The sequence below is a fragment of the Mustela nigripes genome, chromosome 3 (genome assembly GCF_022355385.1).
Source record: "Mustela nigripes isolate SB6536 chromosome 3, MUSNIG.SB6536, whole genome shotgun sequence".
NCBI classification, from domain to species: Eukaryota; Metazoa; Chordata; class Mammalia; order Carnivora; family Mustelidae; genus Mustela; species Mustela nigripes.
Window position 1 is genome coordinate 172,073,128 of NC_081559.1, and position 14,887 is coordinate 172,088,014.

At 35.4% G+C, this 14,887-nt stretch overlaps 1 protein-coding gene across 1 annotated transcript in view; it reads right to left on the reverse strand.

Annotated features, from left to right (window-relative positions):
• LOC132014588 (CUB and sushi domain-containing protein 3-like) overlaps positions 1 to 14,887 on the reverse strand; it is an 809,760-nt gene that overhangs the window by 236,990 nt on the left and 557,883 nt on the right. Inside the window, exon 8 of the mRNA XM_059395524.1 lies at positions 3,112 to 3,236. Within this exon, the coding sequence (XP_059251507.1) occupies positions 3,112 to 3,236 (125 nt within the window). The remainder of the gene's footprint in view (positions 1 to 3,111; positions 3,237 to 14,887) is intronic.

A 14,887-nucleotide genomic window follows, 5' to 3' on the forward strand; every position in this document is an offset into this window, starting at 1 on the left:
ACTGATGTTTACTAATGTTTGTGGAATCCAAAATAGGTAAATATATTAATAACTGCATAACATGTAATTAAATAATTAATTGAATGATGGAATTCAAGGTGACTCCTGACTTTTACCTGTTTCCAGTACATTCATCTTTCTTTTCTTTTCTAATCCTTCCTTAATCACCTCTTACATTACTCTTATGAGTGGTTCATGCCCTTGTGTCTTGACAGATAAAAACTGGTTACTTGGACCATCCAAACTAATATTGATTGAAAATTAGTCAAAAATTTTGTCTAATCTATAAATATTAACTCTCTTAAATACTTCCTAGTCAACAAATTATCAGTTCTCCAATGAATGATGTTTCTTCAAACATCACAAATATTTAAAAATAAACTTTATACTTATTTTTCAAGTGCATAAGCCTGCTTATTTGCATAAACTCCAGCTTTTGGATATCTACTGCATTACCAACAAAAGAATAGTTATATCCATAACTGTATACTGGCAAATATCTCGTATACATATCCCATTTAGGAAATAAAAATTATTGTCTGGGTTTGTGTAAAACCCATTAATATTAATTTCTAAATTGCTCTTTCTCTTTTAATTCATAATTTGTTATTTGTGTGAACTTTCAGTCCCTTTAAAATCACCATTTCTTGATTGCTCAACCATGCAATACATAGACAGCAGCTATATTAATAACCTCTCAAAGGTGCAGTGCACTGATACTGCTATTTATGCTGCTGTCTGGGAAAAAGCATATTTATTCTATCCAAGTACCCATGAGACATGAAAACTATTCTTTGTTCAGACTCACTGCGGATAGTCATTTTAAAACTTCAATTACTATTTCAGCATGTTCCTTCCATTACTGTTTCTAGCACCAGAGCCAGTAATTTCTAATAGCCAAATGTACTTTATAAACCATACACACATAGGCCTGCATGCAAGGAATGAATAAAGCTATGTATAAATGATTGGTGTCTGCAGAAAAGATGTAAAATTTAGATGAAATAACATCAAGATATAAATATTGAATATGCACATTTTGTGCCTATCCACTAATGTTGATATATATCATCATACATCTTGGAATCAAAGAAAAATAATTATACATTAATTTTCAATGAATATTCCTTGAGATTGAAGCCAGTACAAAGCTGCTCTTTCTGCTATAGGGTTTATAAAACATAACAAAATAATGTAACATTATTTCTGTCTTTGAACAATTTACAGTCATAATAAATATGATTCATTCTTTTTATTGAAATGAGAGTCTTGAATGAAAAAGATGGTTTATAGTCTCAATCTTACTTTATGTAGACCTTAAATTCCATGATCTGACTATAACTTTTCTTCTTGTGTGAGGTTTTGTTTCTTCATTAACATTAATCTTTTTTTCTTGAATCTACTATTTTTTCCATTCTTTTTTGCCATCAAAAAGTGCACACATCTAATTTATGAAAAACTGAAGCAGGATACTTGGATCATACCATTTGAAGCCATGATTTTCACTATGTTGTCCTTCATAACTATAAATTTGTCTTGAGTGGAGGACACCATAAAAAATCAACCTGTTACAGTTTACTGTCCTATTCATTGCCTGAACATTGATGAAAGTTACTCCACAATAACTATCATTCAGTGTCTACTTTATAAAAAAATAATGCAAGGCATTTCAGAACTCGAAGCCAGGAAAAATTTTGTTTTTTTCTGTGTCATTGTTATACATGTATTTCATAGACAACAGTTTTTGTATAAAAAAAGGTTTCCCTGTTTGTTCAGCAGTTGTCATATTTAAGTCTAACATTCTTAAAACTTGTCTACTAACTTATATATAAACTTTTGTTTAGGAACATGGAACTATTTTGCCTTATTTTATTATCCCCATTTCACTATTTCTTTTTAATGTTATTTCACCATATGTCATTGCCAAAGCCTTTGAAAATTAGATAGTCCATGAGTACACATCTACCTGCAACAGAAAAGTTTTATTTAAACCTGAAAAGCATCTAGCTTCTCTCTTCTTCTTACTCTGGTTTTGCCATTGCCAAGCGAGTGGAAGATACCTGTTGCTTCCATTTGATCATGTTCTATTCTCTCATTAATGTTCTGAAATCTGGCTTTTCTCCCCATTCCATGAAGTCTTAAGGACTTTGCCATTTTTCAAGTATTTGAACTTGGGAAAGGGTTATTTCTCTTTATGTCTTACTTTTTCATTTCTAAAATGGAGATAATTGTGTCTCAATCAGTTTGTATTCAGGATTGAATAAGACAGTATATGCAGCGGTTAGTGCCCAGTGATTTCCCCAGAGGAAGTGTCTGAAAGTATTACTAATGATGACAATGTTGTAGTGGCTGGATAATCTTCCAAACAACTGCAATTTTCATTTTCTTCATACTTATTAACAGCATAGGATTTCTCTGATATCATGGACTCATCTTGGGGTATCATCTTTGATTCTTTCTTGTCACTTTCTTTTTCCATATCCAGGCAGTAGTCAGATACTTTCTCTTTGTCCCTTTAGAGTAGCTCTCAAATCTACCCTTTCTCTAGTCCCCTGAGAACACCCTTATTACACCTGAGGGGAATCTATAGAGTGGGTCCCTGCTCAGCAGGGAGTCTGCTTCTCTCTCTGCCCTTCACCTTGCTTGTGCTCTCTCTTACTCTCAAACAAATAAAATCTTACAAAAAAGAACAACAACAACAAAAAAGCAATTAAGGGAGCCAGGAAATCTAGATGAGGCATTTTCAAACATTGCTTAATAAAATTTAGAAAAAGGGGCTTTAGTTAATTGATATGGAAATGCTTAATTTGTAGAAAGGTGATAAGAACAAATCTTATCTTCAGTTACTGGTAATATGGGAAGCCAGAGCGTCACCAGTACATTGTATTGCATATTTTTATAATTATTACGTTGGAAACTCCTTGGAAACCTAACACAGCAGTTCGCATATCAGAGATCTTCAGCAAATATTGCTAAGTACATGGGATAAGTATTTCCTTAAAGACTGCATTACAGCTCAAAGATTTAATTGAACCTTATGCCCATGGAACAAAGTTCACACTATTAAAATGTTGTTAAGAGAGCATTTTGATTTTAAAGGTTTTTCTTTACCTTTACAAACAGGCCTGTGATCACTCCAAGCAGCAAAGACTTCAGCTATCCGTTGACAAGTGATGCTCTTAGCACCTTGTAGGACATAATCTTCATCACAAGAGAATTGCACAGTTGATCCAAGGCTAAATTCAAGCAGAGTATTAAAAAAAAAAAAACAGGATTAGAAAAATACAACAGAAAAATTAGTCTCCATTCCTACTGGTAACATCTAATAGGTCAGAAAGTTTCATAGTGGCAAAAAGTATCTTTTTACTGGGAAAACAAAACATGAAAATAAAACTTATATAAATATACATTATAAGTCATATATATATGAATCTGTTGTAAGTCAGTAATATGAAAATGTTGGTAGGCACTAGAGAAAGGTATCATCAAATTTAATTTCTTGTTATCAGTTGTAAAGCCAACCTTAAGTAAATGATTAAATCTCTAATCCTAAGAAGTTGGTAAATATGAAGCAAAAGTCGTCTTCCTGACTGCATTACTTTTCAAGCAGGTATTCTTTTGTGTATTTACTTGGATCAGTATGTGAAGATCAATCAATCAATTGATAATTATTTAGAAATGCAAAATTATGTTGACTGTCTTCTATAAAAATTCAACCATCATGTATTACTTAATCTACTGCAATTTTGCTTCCCTTTCCACTGAAAGAGAAGTTAATAATGATCATTTTTTAGAACCCTAATTTCTAAGGGTAATGGATGTTTGCTGAAATTAAAAAAACAAAACAAAACAAACAAATAAACAACAACAACAAAAAACTACCATGCATTTCTTAAAATCCTTGAACAGCAACTCACAAGAAAAAATAAAGTAGCAAATAAAGGCATTTTCTTTTCTTTTTTTTTTTTCTCTCTCATTGTTTCATTTTAAAAAGATGGGGATATGAACTGGTATAGTCAGTGGAAAATAGTATGGAGTTTCCTCAAGAAATTAGAGGAATAGAATTATCATATGATCCAGTGACTCCACTGAGTATTTATCCAAAGAAAACAAAAACACTAACTCAAAAAGATATATGCAGCATAATTTACAGTACCCAAGATATGGAAGCAAACTGAATGCTCATCTGTAAACAATAAGCAGATAGGAAAAATATGGTATAAATACAAATGAATATTACACAGCCATAAAAAGATGAGACTGTGCCATTTGCAACAACATGGATGGACCTAGAAGGTATTACACTAAATGAAATAAGTCAGGTAGGGAAAGACAAATACCATGATTTCACTCATATGTGGAATATTAAAAAAAATGAATAAACAAACAACAGGATGAGACTATAAATACAAAGAACTGATGAATGCCAGAGAGCAGGTGTGTGAAGGGGACAAGGAGAAAATGGGTGAAGGGGAGAGAAAAAGGGAAGATGGCTGAAGAGTAGGGTGCCCTCGTTTCATCTGGTCGCCTAAATTCAGCTAGATACCTATCAAATCATTCTGAAAACCTGTAAATTCAACCTGAGATCCAAGAAAATAATGTCTGCAAGTCTAAAAATAGAAAACTGACCACTTTTTGCAAGGTGTGGAGAAGTGAATTTGAGAGGATATATGGGAAGATAAACTGCAGGGGGAGAGAGCCTTCAAAAGCTGGCTACTGGAGGGCAACTGGGGGCTCAGTGGGTTAAAGCCTCTGCCTTCGGGTCAGGTCATGATCTCAGGGTCCTGGGATCCAGCCCCGCATGCTCAGTCTCTGCTCAGTGGGGAGCCTGCTTCCTCCTCTTTCTGCCTGCCTCTCTGCCTACTTGTGATCTCTGTCTGTGAAATAAATAAATAAAAATCTTAAAAAAAAACAAAAGTTGGTTACTAGAATGTGATACAGCAGTGAAGCACAAAATTGGAACTTTTAGAAATCTGCTCCCATGGGGGACATCCCTACCTGAAAGGTGCTCACGTGGCAAAGAGCAGAACCCTAGATGGGACAGTGTGGTTTCAGGATCCATGGGGTCACAGAAAGAACATGAGCACCTGAGTGTGCCAGAGTTCCCAGGCATTGGAGTGGGGAAGCCTCTGCAATCAGTGAGGCCAGCAGTGGACTCTCAGCTTGGTGTTGCCATAAACCATGAACAGCAGATCTATCCAGAGACCCCTCTCCAAGCAGGGGCCCAACAAGCAGCAAAACCCCTGTGTGACCCTCATCCTTCTCCCAGGGATGAGTGGTACAGGTTCCCCTACCATCGGACAACTGTTCATGGAGCAGTTCTCAAGAAAGCAGTAGGCTGCCGTGAAATAGCCCCTCCATCCCGTGGGAGGATTGGTGTGGGTGTGCATTGCAGGAGTCTGCAGACTGTGACTACACAATGGTGCTTGACTGAGCACTGAACAGTGGGAGCCAAGATCATTTAGGTCAAGGACTGGAGATCTGGGCACTGCCATTTTGGTGTTATTTATTTACATTATTTTTCATCCTCTAAAGTGGCATGAAAAGCCAATAAGGAACAAATGCCACATAGAGCAACCCAAAGCAGGTTACACTGAGCTTAGCTCCCTGGCCAGGGGCCATGCAACTCTGCCCAAAAAAGACACCTGAGAATCCGTGCAACAGGTTTCTCTTCCAGAAGATTAGCAGGAACATCAGCCACATACCAAGTTTATGGATCACTCAGAACTGAAAAAAATTCTGCAGTAGGGGAAAGGAATATATAGAACTTGAGGTTTTTCTTCTCTCATGAGTCTGTAGCCCTTCAGTTTAAAATCTCTTTTTTTCCTTTTTTTCCCTCTTTTTCAACTAGTTTCTCATTTTATCAAATCTATGTTTAAGTCTTTTTTTAATTTTCATTTTTGCATTTACATTTTACAGATATACTCCTCATTTTTGGCTTACTTGCACTGTCATATATGGGTTATGGTTTGTCATTTTGTTCTCTTGTTCATCTGTTCTTCTCTGAACAAAATGACCAGAAGGAGAAATTCATAACAAAAAACAAAAGAACTAGTGGTAATTCTCTCTGCCATAGATCTAATTGATATGGATATAAGTAAAATGCCAGAAATTGAACTCAGAAAAATAATTATAAAGTTCCTAGGTGGGCTTGAAAAACAGCATAAAAGACACTAGAGAATCTCTTAGTGTAGAAATTAAATCTAATCAAGCTGAAATTAAAAATCCTTTAACTGAGATGTAGTCTAAAATGGATGCTCTAATAGCTAGTGTAAATGAGGCAGAAGTGAGAGTCAATGACATAGAAGACAAAATGATGGAAAGGAAGGATGCTGAGCAAAAGAGAGAAAAACAACTAATGGGCCATGAGGGGAGGTTTTGAGAAATCAGCAACACCATAAAGTGAAACAATTTTAGAACTACTTTGTTCCCAGAGGAAGAAGAAAGAGAAGCATTAGGTATAGTTGAACAAATCATAGCAGAAAACTTCTCTAACATGGAGAAGGAAACAGAGACTCAAGTTCAGGAGTTACAGAGAACCCCCCTCATAAATCAATAAAAATAGATCAACACCCTGACACATAATAGTGAAGTTTGCAGCTTTCAGAGATAAGAGAAAATTCTGAAAGCAGCTTCAGACAAGAGGCCATTAACTTGCAAGGGTAGGAACATTAGACTGGCAGAAGACATATCCAGAGAGACCTCCCAGGCCAGAAAGGGCTGATATGAAATATTCAGGGTACCAAATGATAAAAGTATACAACCAAGAATACTCTATCCAACAAATCCATCATTCAGAATACAAGGAGACATTATGGACATTATGGACATTGGGGAGGGTATGTGTTTTGGTGAGTGCTGTGAAGTGTGTAAACTGGTGATTCACAGACCTGTACCCCTGGGGATAAAAATATATGTTTATAAAAAATAAAAAAAATTATATTAAGAACCCCCCCCAAAAAAAAGAATACAAGGAGAGATAAAGAGCTTCCAAGACAAAAAGAAACTAAAAGAATTTGTGATCACTTAACCAGCCATGCAAGAACTATTAAAGGAAATCTTCCCATCCTATAAGTGAAGGAATAGCCCAAAAGTCACATAGACCAGAAAGAAATAATCTACAGAAACAGGCATGTTACAGGTCATACAACGAAACTGAATTTCTATCTTTCAACAGTTACTCTGAATGTAAATGGGCTAAATGCTCCAATCAAAAGGCACAGGGTATCAGACTGGATAAAAAGCAAGACCATCCATATGCTGTCTACAAGAGACTCACTTTAGACCCAAAGGCACCTTCAGATTGAAAGTGAGAGGATGGAGAACTATTTATCATGCTAATGGACATCAAAAGAAGGCTGGTGTGGCAATCCTTTTATCAGACAAATCAGATTTTATTTATTTATTTATTTATTTTAAAGATTTTATTTATTTATTTAACAGACAGAGATCACAAGTAGGCAGAGAGGCAGGCAGAGACAGAGAGGGAAGCAGGCTCCCCGCTGAGCAGAGAGCCTGATGCGGGGCTCGATCCCAGAACCCTGAGATCATGACCTGAGCCGAAGGCAGAGGCTTAACCCACTGAGCCACCCAGACGCCCCCAGACAAATTAGATTTTAAACCAAAGACTGTAGTAAGGGATGAAGAAAGGCACTATATCATACTTGAAGGGTCTATGCAAAAAGAATATCTAACAATTATAAATGGTTATGCTCCTACATTGGTTGTGGCAAATTATATAAAGCAATTAATTACAATATTAAAGAAACACCTTGATAATAATACAATAATATTAGGGGACTTTAACACCCCACTCACAGCAATGAATAGATCATCTAAGCAAATGATCAATAAAGAAACAAGGGCTTTGAATGACACACTGGACCAGATGGACTTCACAGATAAATAAAGAGCATTCCATCCTAAAGCAACAGAATGCACATTCTTCTCACGTACGCATGGAACATTCTCCAGAATGGATCAGCTACTGGGTCACAAATCAGGTCTCAACAAATATCAAAAGACTAGGATCATTCCCTGCATATTTTCAGACCACAGTGCTTTGAAACTGGAACTCAATTACTAGAGGAAATTTGGAAGGAACTCACATGCATGATGGTTTAAGAGCATCCTACTAAGAAATGAATGGGTCAACCAGAAAATTAAAGAAGGATTATAAAAAAAACTAATGGAAACAAATGACAATGAAGACACAACTTCTCAAAACTTTTGGATACTGCAAAAATTATCCTAAGAGGGAAATACATTGCAATATGAGCCCTTCTCCAAAAATTAGGAAAGTCTCAAATATACAAGCTAACCTTACACCTAAAGGAACTGGAAAAAGAACAGCAAATAAACCCTAAACCAAGCAAGAGAAGACAAATAATAAAGATCAGAATCAAAATGAATGAAATAGAAACCAAAAGAATAAGTGGAACAGATCAAAGAAATTAGAAATTGTTTCTTTGAAAGAATTTACAATGTCGATAAACTCCTAGCCAGACTTATCAACAAGAAAAGAGAAAGGACCCAAATTACTAAAATCATGAATGAAAAGAGGAAAGATCATGACCAACGTGAAGGAAATACAATCAATTTTAAGAATATATTATGAGCAACTATATGCCAATAAATTAGGCATTCTGGAAGAAAAGTATAAGTTCCTAGAAACCTATAAACTACCAAAACTGAAATAGGAAGAAATAGAAGCCTGAGCAGACCCATAACTAGCAAGGAAATCGAAATAGTCATCAAAAATTTCCCAAAAAAGGAGACCAGGATCAGATGGCTTCCTAGAGGAATTCTACCAAACATTTAATGAAGAACTAATAAAGAACTAATACCTATTCTTCTTAAACTTTTCCCAAAAAATAGGAATGGAAGGAAAACTTACAAACTCATTCTATGAAGCCAACATTACCTTGATCCCAAAATCAAATACTCCATGAAAAAAGAGAATTACAGACCAATATCCCTGATGAACATGGATGTCAAAATTCTCACCATGATCCTAACCAATAGAATCCAACAATACATTAAAAGAATTATTTACTACAACCAAGTGGGATTTATTCCTGGGCTGCAAGGGTGGTGAAATTTGCAAATCAATCTCCATGATACAGTACATTAATAAAAGGACACGAATCATATGATTCTCTCAAGTGAGCAAAAACAGCATTTGACACAATACAGCATCCTTTCTTGATTAAAACTCTCCAGAGTTTGGGAATAGAGGTAATATACCTCAATGTCACAAAAGCCATATACGAAAGAAAGAAAGAAAGAAAGGAAGGAAGGAAGGAAGGAAGGAAGGAAGGAAGGAAGGAAGGAATAGCAAATATCATTTTCAGTGGCAAAAACTGAGCTCTTTTCCCTTAAGGTCAGGAACATGATAGGGATGACCTCTCTCAACACTCTTGTTCAATATAGTACTAGAAATCTTAGCCTCAGCAATCAGGTAACAAAAAGAAATGAAAGGCATTCAAATCAGTAAAGAAGAAATCAAACACTCACTCTCTGCCAATGTCATGATATTTTATGTGGAAAACCCAAAAGACTCCACCTCAAAATTGCTAGAACTCATATAGGAATTCAGTAATGTGGCAGGATATAAAATCAGTGGAATTGATATCATCAATCAATGGAAATCAGTGGCATTTCCATACACTAACAGTGAGACAGAAGAAAGAGAAATTAAGGAATCAATACCATTTCCAATTGCACCAAAAATCATAATATATCTAGGAATAAACTTAACCAAAGAGATAATGGTTCTGTACTCTAAAATCTACAGAAAACTTAGGAAAGAATTGAGGAAAACACAAAGAAATGGAAAAATGTTCCATGTTCATGGATTGGAAAAATAATTATTGTTAAAATGTCTATGCTACTCAGAACAATCTACATATTCAATGCAGTCCCTATAAAAATACCATCAACATTTTTCACAGAACTGGAATAAATAATCCTAAAATTTGTATGGAATCAGAAAAGACCTTGAATGGCCAAAAGAAAGAGGAAAAAGAAAACTAAAGCTAGTGGCATCACAATGCTGGCTTCAAGCTATATTACAAAGCTATAATCACCAAGACAGTATGGTATTGGCATAGAAACAGACACATAGATCAGTGGAACAGACTACAGAACCCAGAAATGGACACTTAACTCTATGGTCAACTAATCTTTGACAAAGCAGGAAATAATATCCAATGGAAAAAGTGTCTTTAATAAATGGTGTTGAGAAAATTGGACAGCCATATGTAGAAAAATAAAACTCGACCATTTCCTTACACAAGACTCAAACTCATAATGGATGTTAAGACCTAAACATAGGATAGGAATCCATCAAAATCTTAGAGAATAGCATAAGTAGCAACCTCTTAGACCTTGGCTGCAGCAACTTCTTGCTAAACATATCTCCAAAGGCAAGGGAAACAAAAGCAAAATGAACTATCTTCATCAAGATAAAAAGCCCCTTTAGAGCAAAGGAAAAAGTCAACAAAACTAAAAGGCAACCTATGGAATGAGAGAAGATTTTGTAAACATATTAGATAAAGGGCTAGTATCCAAGATGTATAAAGAACATATCAAACTTAACATCCAAAATACAAAGAATCCAGTCAAGAAATGGGCAGAAGACATGAACAGATGTTTCTTCAAAGAAGACATACAAATTGTCAACAGACAGCATGAAAAAATCATGGCATAAGGGAAATATAAACCAAAACCACAATGGGGATACCACTTCACACTGGTCATTATGGCTAAAACTGACAAGTCAGGAAATGGCATATGTTGGCAAAGATGTGGAGAAAGGGGAGTCCTCCTACACTGTAGGTGGGAATGCAAGCTAGTACAGCCAGTCCGGATAACGGTATGGTGGTTCCTCAATAAGTTAAAAATAGAGCTATCCTATAACCCAGCAATTGTACTACTAGATATTTACCTCAAAGATACAGATGTCATGAAACAAAGGGGCACCTAAACCTCAATGTTTATAGCAGCAATGTCCACAATAGTCTAACTGTGGAAAGAGCCAAGGTATCCATCAACAGATGAATAGATAAGGAAGTTATATGCATTATATATATATATATATATATATATATATATATATATATATATATATAATGCGTTATTACTCAGCCATCAGAAAGGCTGAATACTTATCATTTATATCAACAAGGATGGAACTGGTGGATATTATACTGAGTGAAATAAGTCAATCAGAGAAAGGTATCATATGCTCATGCATATAAGGAATATAAGAAACAGCACAGAGGATCATAGGGGAAGGGAAGGAAAATTGAATGGGAAGTCATCAGAGAGGGAGAAAAATCATGAGAGTCTCTTAACTATAGGAAACAAACAGGATTGCTGGAGGGGTAGTGGGTGGGGGGATGGGTAACTGGGTGATGGGCATTAAGGAGGGCAAGTGATGTGATGAGAACTGGGTATTATACACAACTGTTGAATTATTGAACTCTACATCCGAAACTATTGATGTACTATTATATGTTGGCGAATTGTATTGAAATTAAAACAAAAAGAAAAAAAATGGGTGAAAGGGAGTAGGAGATATAGACTTCCATTTACATGATGAATAAATCACAAGAATAAAAGGCATAGCATAAGGAATATAGTAAGATATTTTTATTAGTATTGTATGGCGGCAAATTGTAGCTACACTAGAGAAATTGTACCACTATGTTATACACTGAAACTAATGTAACACTGTGTGTCAACGTATACTCAGATACATTTTTTTATTAATTTCTTTTCAGCTTAACAGAACTCATTGTTTATGCACCACACCCTGTGCTCCATGCCATATGTGCCCTCCATAATACCCACCACCAGGCTCCCCCAACATCCCACCCCTAACCCCTTCAAAACCTCAGATTGTTTTGCAGAGTCTATAGTCTCTCATGGACATTTTTTAAGATTTTATTTATTTTTTTATTTGAGAGAGAGAGAGAAAGACCAAGAATGAGAGAGAGCATGAGTAGGGGAGAGGCAGAGGGAGAAGCAGGCTCCCTGCTGAGTAGGGGGCCAGACACTGGGCTTGAACCAGGACCCTTGGATCATGACCTGAGCTGAAGGCAGAAGCTAAACTGACTGAGCCACCCAGGTATCCCTTGAATATATTTTTAAAAGTGGTTCTTTTTAAATATAAAACACACTCAGAAAAGTGTTAAAATACACTTTCTACTTGAACACCGTAAACCTTGGTAGTCATTCTTGCTTCATCTTTTTCTTTTTCTTTTACTTTTCACATCCACATCATTGAGCAAATCCTGTTATGAATACTTTCAAAATCAAGAACCTAATATCTCTCACCCCTACAGAGTTACCACCTTGATCCAAGCCCCCGTAATTTCTCATCTGTGTTGCCATAGTAGTTTTGCTGTGTTGTTGCTTTCCTGTTTCTGCTCCTGACTCCCTGCAATCTCTCCTTAAATAGCAACTGTAGCAATCGTTTTAGAAGATTGCTCAAATTATGCCTTTCCTCTGTGTCAAATCTTCTAATGCTTCCTCATTTCACTGAGAGTAAAGGCAGTGCCCAGACAATGGCCTATGTGATCTGTCTGTGCTAATTTTCAGAACTCATTTCCCACCACTTTCTTCCTCAATCTCTGTTATTTGGCACACTGGCTTCCTTGCTCTGGCTTGAAAATATTAAACATGCACTTGCCTCCAGGTCTTTACATTTATTCTTGTGTTAGTCTGGAAAAATGCTTTCTCTAGGAGTCTACAGCTGCTACATTCTCACTTCAGTTTTTTTCTTCATAGGTAAAATTACCCATGAGGTCCTCTTTAACTATCTATAAAATAACTCCTCCTAACCCATAAGCTTCTTCCATGTTATTTCCTATACATTATCGAATACATTGTATATTTATCTACTCATTGCATCTTTGATTTTACTAAAAAAAATTCCAGGCACTTATCTATTTTTTTCTCAACCTCTCAAATATATCCTATTATATAGAAATTTATTAAAAAATATAGAGAGACTGAATAAATATCTTTACTATATATGCATAATAAAGTTAAATATATATGTTTAGTAATGCAGATATAGGATCTAAAATGCCTTATTCCAGAGCCACCATATACCTATAACTGGACAAATGATTCTTGGGTAAGATACTCTCTGAAGGTTATTTAAATTGCTTATAACCTGCATCTATTCACCTCCTATCATGTGAACCATTTGCTGTGTTCTAGAAACAGCGTGGAAAGTAATGGGATTAGAACTAAGCAAATTAAGGGGACCAGGGCATGAAATTTAGTTAAGGATGTGATTAGAGATTAGGGGCAGATCATTTATGAATTTGCAGGCACAGTAAGGCTTTTTACCTTTACTCTGAGAGAACTGGACAGTTGTTATAAGATTGCGAAGTGAAGGAATGACATTATGTTACTTTATGTTTTAAAGCAATCATATTGGCTGCTAGGTGAAGAGTAAACTTTAAGGGAGCAAAGGTGGAAGGAAGGAGTTTGGTTAACAAACTATTGCAGTGATCTTTGCTCTTACGGAGATGATATGTTAACTTGTACTAGAGAGGTTAGTGGTTAGAAGCCAGTGATAAGTTAAAAAAAAAAAAAAAGTCTTAATATAAGACCTGGTCTGGAAGTAATTTGAATTACTATTTTCTCAAGTAATGATTAATAATTCAAGGTCAAGGTCACTCTGTTTGTCACTATATTTGTATTTGATTATAATATTCTAGTTTAGCCACAGTCTTCTGTGGCTGCATCTTGTTTAAGTAGGAAGTGTTTGAGCTTCTTTTGATTATAGAAAACAAATACACAGCTTGGAGAGAGGCACTTTCTAATGATAAGCATGTAAGTTCTCTGCTACTATCCCAAAGATGACCAGTGATGGTCCCACTCCCTTATGTGTTCAAAGATTAACAATACCAGTAACTACAATGGGGTAAGTAGGTTAGAGCTGTGGCCAACAGTTTAAGCTAAAGAGACTCAAAGAAATTTCAAATCCTAACTTTTCTTTCCCATTTTTATGACTTTGAGAAGGTGAAAAATGTCTGAAAACCTCAACTTCCTCATCTGTTGTGATCATGTGATGACATATCATTTGTAATATGTAACACATAACACAATAAGTAACACATATTGAGCACTCAATTATTCTCCTCAATTATGGAAATAACTATGAAAGCTGTTAATTTTTTCCCCCACTATCTAAATAAAGAGTCTGGGCATCTGCAAATGACTCCATCTTGGATCACAGTTACACTCGAACAGACTCTAGGAGGAAAATATAAAAGTATAAAACAACACAGAGAGGGCAGAAATCAATGGAATAGGAGGTCTTTTCAGAAGAATCCAAGCTTAGTAATATCTAAAAAATTGATATCTTGAACAAATTCACTGTGTTTTCATTTTATGAACTACTCTGAGTCATATTTAAAAAAAACTTACAGCTAACTTTCATTAAAAATATATATTTCTATATTGGTAGGATACTCAATCTGATAGAACTTTCCAAAATAAATGATTGAACACATTTTTAATTTCAAAGTATGGAATCATCAAGCATATGATATGCAACACCATACCTTGAAAAACAACTGTTGATCTTCACTGTGATTATATTGGACCATGTTTAAACACGACCATCTTTATTTTTTTTAATAACTTTTATACTTTTATTTATTTAAGAGAGAGCATGAGTGGGGGAGGGACAGGAGGAGAGGGAGAAGCATAGTCCTCACTGATCAGGGAACCTGTGGGACTCAAATCCAGGACCTTTGGGATAATGACCTGAGCTGAAGGTAGATGCTTAACCGATTGAGCCACTTCGACACCCTATACTATCTTTTTTTTTTTTTTTTTAAGATTTTATTTATTTATTTTT